Genomic DNA, 11,125 nt, shown 5'->3' with positions numbered 1-11,125 from the left:
GGGCAAGTTATGACACTGGTAGACTCCTGTTGCAATTACATACAGGGGCGGAAATCCCGGGGGGGGACGGGGGGGACACGACCCCCCCATCCTGGGAAAAATATGATTTGTCCCCCCCCAATATATCACTGAAACATAACTATGTAATTTAAATAATATTAATAATACGCAATGAAAGCAATTGTGCTGATTATAGACACTTAATAGCGCGTTTTTAAGTTTCAAAAGATTGCAACCCACCCACCCTTTGCCTCACAATGGTTTGATCCACTGCCAGTTCCTTAGCTTGCTAGGTAACAGAGAGGCCGTATCTACTGTCTGAAAGGCACTCAATGCACGTAACTGACGTGAGGTTAATCCAGTCAATCGCGCACACACACTAGCTGAATATGCAGAGCTAGCGCGCAAATATTAACTATTAAGCTAGCTAGTACCTATTCCATTTATGTGGCGTAGTCAAAGATGGAATCAGCATGCAGATGATGTAAGTTAGTGCTTCAAAGTCCCTGTGATAAAGTTAGCAATAAACTGAAATCCAAACTGAACAGAACTACACTCTCTTCTACCATTGTCTTAAATATATTTAATGGTCTCGTTGCAAAAGCTAAATTGTCGCAAGTGAACTTTTATTTATTTATTTTATTTCACCTTTATTTAACCCGGGTAGCAAAGATTATAGCAAACACCACTGAAACTGAATTGGTGCTCGCTAGCTTTGCAAATTCAGCTATTGTTGGAAGCCAGCCAATATGAAACAATCTATTAAAATTACAAAAGGTTGCAGCATATGTTGTGTAAATGGTGAACTCATACAGCTGTCAACTCTTGTCATTTTAATCCATTTCACATTTGCTAGCTACCTTTTAGATCGAAGCCCAAATAGAATGATTGAAGATGATAGAAGCCCATCTCCTACTGTAAATAACCTACACACTGTGTGTGTAGCCAGCCAGCCAGCCAGGTAGAAAAATGGCAGAAAAATAAAAGACGGACATCAGAGTATTTTTCAATACACCAAAACGCATAGTAAGAACCCTAGTAGCCTAATATCTCAAAGACTAGTTGATAAAATATTCATAAGAAAGAAATGAAATTCTAATGGAAATGTTTCACAATGATGTCATTAGGCAGAGCAGGCAACAGATGGCACACAGACAGCAGAGTTGGGGACAGATATGCAGGGACAGACTGGCAGAGACAGGGAGTCTCAGGTAAGTTTGTTGAGTCTTTGTTTGGCAACATTATGAAAGGTTCTCCATTTTTTTGACTTGTAAAATAGGAACATAATTGGAAAATGCCATGGATACCCCCACTCTCAACTTAAACTGGTGACTGAACTAAGATTTGTTAAAGGCAATGGTATTGCTGTTGTGAATAGTTGTGTAGTTTTGGGTACCGGTAGTTAGGAGTACGGCAAACACCTTATTTCTTTGGTTCCTCAATATACATTTACCATATTACAATGTAGGCTATGTGTTACAGCACTACTTTTGGTGTCCCCCTCAGGAATTGCTCTTGAGAAAATTTCATGTAATTGTCCCCTCCAAAGTTGACATCAGATTTTCGCCCCTGATTACATATAACTGAGTTTTTAATTTAATGTATACATTTCTCCATATTGATGTTCACTCATTTTGACAAAGGCAACTTATAACTACTACCACTGATGCCACATGGTCAAGGTGTCATGTGTAACTCCCAGATGAATGAGTCAGGGAATGGGTAATTAAGGGGTGGGCCATGTGAATCTCCCTCAGGGCACTGACAAGGCTCTACAAGCCCTCCTTATTACGATTATGGCCCTAGTTCCCTCCTCACACAGGTAGGAAAGAGGACAGTGTTTCACAACCCTGACCTGTGATAATCACTATGAAATCTGAGCACATTAATGATTATCTTCCACATAGGGATTCTCATTGACAGAGTCACCACCACAGTCAATAACATTTATGAGGAAGGCCATGTTCTAATTCCCTCCCAAATCACTAAAGGGCCATCATGATGATTTTGTCCAATTTATTTGAAGGGTAATACTTTTATTTGTGCTGCTATCAATGAAGTTAAAGATTTGAATGCAGCCACTAAGTGTAAGTTGACTTTCTGCCTTTCATACACCAGCAGTCCAATTCTAATGCTGCGAGGATTTGACATAGTCTATAATTATAGCTGAAAGCCTATATGACTGTAGGAGGTTGATGCATTCTCTGGCAAGACCCAGGAGACATTTGATTTTATCTGTGTCATTAAACAGCAAAGTGCTTAAAAATCAAATAAACATGGCAATAAAAGTGGTTGGGTTCTCTTTTAGATAATTTTTTTTGAGGTTCATGAAACAAAAGGAAGTGTGATAGGTGAATAATAGCTGTGAAAGAATTCAATGTGAAGGTAAACTTGAGATTTCAGAAGCAGTAAAACTCTCAATCTGAGAGGGATACAGTATGTAATTGTCACGTCCTGACCCTAGTAAGATGTCATTTTCTATAGTAGAGTAGGTGACATCTATAGTAGAGTTTGTGTTTTTTTCTAGGTTTGTGTTCTAGGTTTTCTATTTCTATGTTGTTGTTTTTTTGGGTTGATTTCCAATTAGAGGCAGCTGGTCCTCGTTGCCTCTGATTGGAGATCATATTCATGTAAGGGGTTTTCCTTTTGTATTTTGTGGGTTGTTATCTTTTGAGTAGTGTTTGTTTCTCTCTGCGTCACGGTTTGTTGTTTTTGTAAATTCAGTTATTTTGTGTATTGAAAAAGTTTCACGGATTTTATCAAATGTGGAACTACAACCACGCTGCACTTTGGTCTGATCCTTTTGACAGCCATGACAGTAATTCAACTGTAGGAATAGATTGTTACTCAATCGCTCTTCCCTCTGACAACAGCATGTCTTTCAGTGAGTCAAGGACAATTATCATACCCTTAGCTTGTCAAGATGTGTCGGAGGAACTACAATTTTATCTATTTTCAAAACAAGTGGGTGGACAGATGCTATAGAGTCTATTTCTCTGAGAGGGGGTGTATTGCATAGTGACAGAAAAGCCAGAGACAAGAAGAAATGACGGATAAGTGAGAGTTAAGCAACTTTGACCTTCAAAGACTTCAACTAACATTGTTTTTGTCTGGTCCAAACTCAGTATCCTATAATTCTATATGAGGATACTAGGGGAATTTGAGGAAAATGTTTACAGGGAAATAAAAGGCAAGTTTGAGGATTGGGTACGTGGGTGTTCTAGTATCACTCCAGATGTTATTCTTTGACGAAAGGAAAGTCTCAAGAAATATACAAGAGATGGAAGATAATAGAAGCAAGGTTATAAAACACACAAAAGTATGAAATGTATGGAATTCAAGGGCAACATTTTAGAATAAGATGCCCTTTATGTCATGGTTAGTTTGATAAGGGGGAATGCAGTACTAATTATTGTCCCTGTTTACTGAAATAAACAAGAAATAGAACATCATTTCCATATAAGGGAATAAATCAAACATGGAGTTTATAAAAAATAACTAGAGGCCTTTCCAGATGACTGACAAAAGTGAAACTGAAAAGTCATCTGAAGCTGCTTGCATTTGCCCGAACCATCAGCATAATTCCTCACTCAAACCAGAGCAAAAAGGCCAGTCTGCACATGTTCTAGTGCAAACCTGACACTACATGACATTAGGCATGAAAAGAAACCCAGAGGAATGATCCATGTTATCATACAATTGAGATGTGAGACACTCCTCTGGCTCAGAAATGTGCAAGACCTAAACACAGCTTGAGGTTAGTTCAAGTGCTTTAAATCTGTATGAGTAAACCACTCAGGAAAAGAGAGGCAGGAAGTCAAACAGAGAAGACTGTGATTTTAAGAGCTTTAACAAGATGGTGAGTAGTACTGCTATAATACATATCAGAAAGTAACACTGTGCTTTGGATTGGATCCTCTCTCTCTCTTTAGAGCCATGTGTTTGAGCTGTGAACTGTGCCGTCTAAAGTAACTCATGTCAATTTAAATGCAGATGAAACAACAGAGAAAAACAGAGGTCATTTTTGTCTGGGTCTTAGCCATCTGGCTCTCTTCAGTTGTCAACAGTGAAAGTAAGTGATTTTTAACATTGTGAGACAGTGCACAAAAACATATTTCGGCTGTTTTTTACCAGGCAAAAAAGCTGCTTGAGGGAACAATCTTTTGTCTTTTAGTAAGGATGTGTCATATCCAGCAAATACAGAAAGTACAGCCATATTTCAAATAATTTGGGGTAAGATTCTGCTGTAAAAGTACTATAAAGTACAAAACATTTTTGGTTCAAAAGATCCATGCTGTCTGGCTAGGACCTTGATAAAGTGAAAGATGGAATCTGTAGTATTACCTTGAGAAAACCTGAGTAAAGATGATCTGCTTTCTACATAAACCAACTTTCTTCAAGTTCTCACAACTCCTTCTTTCCTGGCTGAGCTGGCTATGGCCACAATATGCACTTAACAAAAATATAAACACAACATGTGTGTTGATCCCATGTTTCATGAGCCGAAACAAAAGATCCCAGAAATGTTCCATACGCACAAAAAGCTTATTTCTCTCAAAATCTGTGCACAAATTAGTTTACATCCCTGTTAGTAAGCATTTCTCCTTTGCCAAGATAATCCATCCACCTGACAGGTGGGTCATATCAAGAAGCTGATTAAACAGCATGATCATTACACAGGTGCACCTTGTGCTAGGGACAATAAAATGCCACTCTAAAATGTGCAGTTTTGTCCCACACCACAATGCCACAGATGTCTCAAGTTTTGAGGGAGCGTGCAATTGGCATGCTGTCTGCAGGAATGTCCACCATAGCTGTTGCCAGATAATTGAATGTTAATTTCTCTACCAAATCGAGTGCAATGTCGTTTTAGAGAATTTGGCAGTACATCCAACCGGCCTCACAACCGCAGACCATGTGTAAACATGCCAGACCAGGACCTCCACATCTGGCTTCTTCACCTGTGGGATCGTCTGAGACCAGCCACGTGGACAGCTGATGAAACTGCGGGTTTGCACAACCAAAGAATTCTGCACAAACTGTCAGAAACTATGTCAGGAAAGCTCATCTGCATGCTTGTCGTCCTCACCAGGGTCTTGACCTGACTGCAGTTCGGCGTCGTAACCAACTTCAGGGGGCAAATGCTCACCTTCGATGACCACCGGCACGCTGGAGAAGTGGGCTCTCCACGGATTAATCCCGGTTTCAACTGCTGATCGGGCAGACAGCAGACAGCGTGAATGTGGTCGTTTGGGCGAGCAGTTTGCTGATGCCAACGTTGTGAACAGAGTGCCTCATGGTGGTGGTGGGGTTATGGTATGGGCAGGCATAAGCTACTGACAGTGAACACAATTGCATTTAATCAATGGCAATTTGAATCCCCAGCGATACCATGACGAGATCCTGAGGCCCATTGTCGTGCCATTCATCCGCCGCTTTCACCTCATGTTTCAGCATGATAATGCACAGCCCCATGTCATAAGGATCTGTACACAATTCCTGGAAGCTGAAAATGTCCCAGTTCTTCCATGGCCTGCATACTTACCAGACATGTCACCCATCGAGCATGTTTGGGATGCTCTGGATCAGTGGTCGCCAACTGGTCGATCTTCAAGGCATTCCTAGTCGATCACCAAATATTTCTGTAGAAAAGCCAACGAACGATAAAGGCTTGCGCTCCTTTTTTAAAATCGTGTTGAGCGCACAGGGTAAGCAAAGTGTTTCCACGAGACAAACTCTGCCTATCCGCAAGACCGGCAAATCTGTGACTAAATCGAGTGCACCTACTGCGCTGCCCAATCGGATAGCTCAAATCACTGTGGCTACAGAGCTTCCATGACCCTGGCCACAGCTAAGTTTAATAGGCTACTAGCGTACGTACGATTTTATAACTTTTAAAACCATGACCACAGAGGATCTGTCAACGAATACAGCAAAGAGCTGGTGATTTTATGAGTGAGATCATGTTTACGTTTATATTCAGCACTGTCACTGTTTTTATTCAACACTATTACAAAACTTGCTTCTCCGTACTTCCGCTCAGGCTGCAGCTGCAATGAATGAGTAGCCAAGTATCGATAGCCCTGCGTTTTATTATTATTATTAGCAGCTCGTCGTGTCGATTTTAATATTAAGGAATATTTAACTTTCTCTGGTCATAGGAACAACATGAATTTGTGCATGAGGCAGATGTGGTGCGACTCGAGTTTCGCCATCAGGTGGAAGACGGTGTCCTCTCTCTCTGGTCAGTCTCACCGGAGGAAAGGAAGGAGAGAGCAGGGACCGTGAGAGGTGGTTGGGGCAAATCTTTTGAACGGTCATCCAGCTTGGAATTCCAAGTCGGAAAACTCGGGCATCTTTCTAGATCTCCGACTTTTCGACCTGGAGATCACTGACGTCGTGATTAGTGGGACAACATTCGACAGGCCACAATCAACAGCTTGATTAACTTTATGCGAAAGAGTTATGTTGGGCTGCATGAGCCAAATGGTGGTCACACCAGATTCTGACTGTGTTTTTGATCCACGCCCCTACTTTTGTTTTTTAAAGTTATCTGTATTCCCAGTCATGTGAAATCCATAGATTAGGGCTTAATGCATTTATTTATATGAACTGTAACTCAGCAAAATCCTTTAAATTGTTGCATTTTATTTATTTTTGGTCTGTGTAAATGCAGTGTGTGTAAGCATGGAAAGCTTCCTATACCTGGCGATGTAACAGTTTCCTCTTTATCCATCCATTCACAGGTAAAGTGGAGCTGAGAACCAGTACTGAGGTAAAGGCTCAGTGTGATCAGAATGTGTCCCTGCAGTGTGACATCATGTCACCGAGCCCACTCAAGATCATTCTCTTTTCCTGGGTAAGGAAAGGGAAACAGCTGTGTGTGGTCAATGCCACTGGTGTATTCTCCTTTCCTGGCGTCCGGTGTGACAACACAAACAACACCCTCACACTCAATCTGACTCGGGTGATGCCGTCCAGTCAGGGTAACTACACCTGCAAACTGCGCTCCAACCTAACGATCACAGCTGCCAACACCACTGTGACAATGCAAGGTCTGTATACTGTATAGGAATAATGCTCCTATATAACTAATGATGATGATGCTGTTGTAGGATGAGCGCAATTGCAACAATGACACATGTACGCAAGTCAGACCAAATATTACACACATATGGCAATGAAATTGTTAGACGCATTCCAGCTATGTGAATGTTACTTGACAACTACTCAATACTCATCCTATTTTTCCCTCAACATTGCAGAGTGCCTAAGGACATCTGAGCACAAAGTGTTCCAGAATGAGTCTCAGGTTGAGTGCCAGTTATTTGGAGTTTACCCAGAAGGCACAGTACACTGGTTCCTGGGCTCTGAGAATATAACAGAGTCCGCCAGCACAAAGAGCCAGCTGGATGAAGAGGGGCTGTTTGATATAAGGAGTACCCTGCCTACCCAGGCTGGGACTGAGCCTTACAACTGCTCCTTGTGGATACCTAGTAGTGGAACCTACAGCTCTCACAAACAGCTGCACTACTCCAGGGGGCTCTCTTCAGGGACAAAGACTAGGAGCAGACTGCTGTTGTTCTTCATCCTGGTTGGACTCATAATCATAATTTAGGACTACTCATGGGAAGGTCAGGAGTTTTTTTACTGAATATGGGACTTCGAACTACAGTAGGGCAAAGGGCTTTTCTGGTCAGGGCACATCTACACAGGATGGATCAGGGCCTTTCTCTTACTGAGTGAAGAGAAAGCAAACCTGGACTGCCATGGCCAAAGTAGATATATGTTTTCACTTATTATACTGGGAAGCAAAATATCAAAGAAATTGCAATAAATACAATTGAATTTTAAAGCTGAAAATCATTGTACATTGGGATTTGAGAATACTGTAAGAAGTATTCATCCGTTCATCGTTTGTCTTCAACGTTATACACTTGCTTAAATTGCATTGCTTATTACAGTAGTAGAGTACTGCTTCCTGGTGGTGAAAGTGTTTACTGATGGAAATAGTATTGATGTTAGATGAGTAATAAAGCTGTTCTAAATTGTATTGTTGAATTGACTGATCTTGCTTATTAAGTCTGTCATATCTTGTTGCTGTGTTTTCCAGTCAGCACTGATTAGACTGATTATATAATCAATCAATGCAATGTCAAAACATGGCTAGAAGGACATGTTACTGTGTGTTCTGGATTCTAAAATACAACTTGAATTGTACCATAGCAAATATAGTCACCCGTGTTGTTTTCTGTACTAGTTCTCAATTTAAAAATGAACCAGACCACCCTGGGTACTCATGACATTGACAGTAAAAGAATGAGGACTCATGGTCATTCAAATTGCATTTCTAGTTCCTTCTCAGTGTACCACAAGGGGGCAGAGTCATCCCACCAGAGAGGACTGTCAAACCAATCATACACAACTCTTCTCCCTCTGCATACAAACACACACTCATGCTGTGTGAATTCCAATCCAACTGTTCTGTATAAATCAACACTTTGATGTGACACATTTCCTATCAATTTCCTCTACGCCAATGTGGGTCTCCTGCAAAGTGAAGGAGTGAAGGGTAAAATGTCTGTCATTATAAAACACTCAAATAAATCCACATGACTTCTGTGGTGTCAAACTCACATCTCTAATGCATTATCCAGGTGCGAGGATATGTAATGTGTTTTAGATGGACTGACCTTGTTGCACATGTTGTGTGGGCTGCTGTGAGAGATGTTAAAAGTACCTGTTGAGTACACAGTATAACAACACATGCATTTTTCTGATAAATAGGTACATTTCCCCAACAATTGTGAGGATTCCTGCAAAGTGGGATGTCATTATCAAACACTATGAGTCCTGTTGTCATTATCAAACACTCATCAATATGATGAGTACTGTTGTCATTATCAAACACTCATCAATATGATGAGTCCTGTTGTCATTATCAAACACTCATCAATATGATGAGTCCTGTTGTCCCAAGCAGGGCATGATCAGAAATATAGTGTTTTAAATCGACTGACAGTTTGTTTCAGTAAAATCAAACATTATCTAGAATGGAGATGATGGTGTTGTGTCTTTGCATCATTAAAACGGAAGACATGTTTATCAAATAACTTTCTGTAATTATTATTACGCGATTAAACTGATTAATCGTGTAACTGTAATTAACTAGGAGGTCGGGGCACCAAGGAAAATATTTAGATTACAAAGTTATAATTTTCCTAATATAACTTTCAGATATCATACTATCTGATCTGAGTCTTCTGATTAATGATGTGTTATTTACCTCGCCAGTCTCATTCCAAACATCGTAAATTGTTGGTAATCTTCATGAACCCTGGCTAACAAGTTGAATCAGCAATACAAAATTGGGTTTAATTATTTACCAAATACCTAAACTAATCACACAGAATTACATATACACAGAATACAAATGATGTCATACAGAAAACGTCCCTGGTGGACGGAACCTGTATGAGGCTTGTTACACAAAGAAAGGGGGTTGGGCTTGAATGAAAAAGCGGGAAGACTGAGGAACAAAAGAAACAGCTATGCTATCCTAAATACAGAATCATATGCATTCTAAATTACCGCCCATTTGGAAAAGGAAAATGCAATAAATATTTACTCTGAGCTGCGCTTCGGTAGGTTGGTCGTAGATGCTGGCTGTGTTGGCCAACAGAGCTCTTCCTGTCCTCGGAAGAATGTCACTGGTGGTAAAATGGATACTTGTAGTATCTTCGTTGTGTGTTAGACTGGATCCGTCGTCCGTCCTTTCCTAGCCCACGTCTACAGCGGCCGCTGCTAACTCAACGGCTAGGAGGTATCACTTCTGTAGTGAATAAGGGTTCAAAGTTCATACCATTCGCAACCAAAGCTAACGCTGAGGTTGGCTTAGTTCTGTACTTGACATGTGTGTCCTTTTAACGCAGAGGCTGCAGACCTCACGTACCGTAACTCTGGTTACATTGTGTCATTGTCTTATATAGTGGTGAGGGGAGAAGGGTGTGTTTCATCGTTTATAACCCCTGTCTCTTCACAGGGGCGGGCCACAGATTAAGCAGGGCACTTTCCTTATGAAAACCCAATTCTCTCATTTGGAAGCTAAAATTACATTTAATCTTCCAACAAACAGTTTCAATATCAAACATTTAAATTGCACAACAATTCCATGTGAATCTGATAACTAGAATGTGTAAACTTTCCCAGGTACAGTTTATGTCGTCCTGTCATCAGTCATAATGTCTCAGATGACAACCGAACTGACATCCATACTCATTAAGTTCCAACGCATATTTCCAACTGGTTCTATTACCGAAATATGGTTCCTTTCCCCCACTTGTTTGATGTTCCCAGACTCTCTATATTTAACAAAGGCTATTCAACAGTCCTTCAGTAGGGTCAGAGAGAGAGGGGAAGGGAGAAAGGTATTTATGGGGGGGTCATAAACCTTACCCACAGGCCAACGTCATGACAATGGTCATTGGCCTCCTTTTGGCAAACCTGCTCCAAGGTGTACAAAGGACCACAAGGGGCTTTAGTTGTAGCCTAGTCTGTATAGATTTAATGCAACACAGCGGTTAAGATAACCACATCTCTGTTTAACTTGACTTGACTGGGAGACAAATTCCTGTTTGTGATGTAGTTTATAGAGTTCCACTGTAATATACACACAGACAGATGGGTGCATGGTGAGTGAACAGACTAAAAAAAGATAACACCTGCTTCCACATAGTATTAGGGAGACCTGACATGGCTATCCCTAGAGCACGGTGGTGAGACAGGCGGTTAAGGGCTGAGACTCAGCGATGCTGGTCCAAAGGCTCCCTAGAGAGAGTAGAGAGGCAGGAGGAGAGGTCAGCCACTGTGGACAGAGTGAACAGAGTAGAGGCTGAGTCGGCTCAATAGGCCAAAAACAACACGCTCCAGCAGAGCCACCACCCAATCAGACACTGGATCAATAAGAGAGAGAGAGGAGCAAAGACCCTGGTTCACTAAGCATGAGTGTAAGGACAGATGTGGGTGTTGAGGGGTGTTGAAGTGGGGTGTTAGACTGCAAGTCTAAGGAAGATAAGAGTGTATTTCTAGCCTGGCGTATGGGTCAGTAGTCAGCTCCCAAGGACTG

General features: G+C 41.2%; 1 protein-coding gene across 4 annotated transcripts; it reads left to right on the top strand.

Moving 5' to 3' along the window:
* Positions 1-3,583: 3,583 nt before the first annotated feature.
* Positions 3,584-8,053, top strand: LOC106601404 (uncharacterized). 4 transcript variants are annotated; one of them, XM_014193596.2, is made up of 4 exons: positions 3,584-3,859; positions 3,994-4,072; positions 6,747-7,055; positions 7,266-8,053. In XM_014193596.2, the coding sequence occupies exons 1-4, from the start codon at positions 3,857-3,859 to the stop codon at positions 7,616-7,618; spliced, it is 744 nt and encodes a 247-aa protein (XP_014049071.1). In that variant the 5' UTR covers positions 3,584-3,856; the 3' UTR covers positions 7,619-8,053. The 4 variants fall into 4 exon arrangements, with proteins under 4 accessions (XP_014049071.1, XP_045571163.1, XP_014049073.1 ...); XM_045715207.1 differs by lacking the exons at positions 3,584-3,859; positions 3,994-4,072 and adding exons at positions 5,610-5,955; positions 6,162-6,244; XM_014193598.2 differs by lacking the exons at positions 3,584-3,859; positions 3,994-4,072 and adding an exon at positions 5,614-5,955.
* Positions 8,054-11,125: the final 3,072 nt, after the last annotated feature.

This window comes from Salmo salar, chromosome ssa03 (assembly GCF_905237065.1).
Source record: "Salmo salar chromosome ssa03, Ssal_v3.1, whole genome shotgun sequence".
NCBI classification, from domain to species: Eukaryota; Metazoa; Chordata; class Actinopteri; order Salmoniformes; family Salmonidae; genus Salmo; species Salmo salar.
Note: the sequence above shows the minus strand (reverse complement) of the source record. Positions and strands in the feature narration are given on the sequence as shown.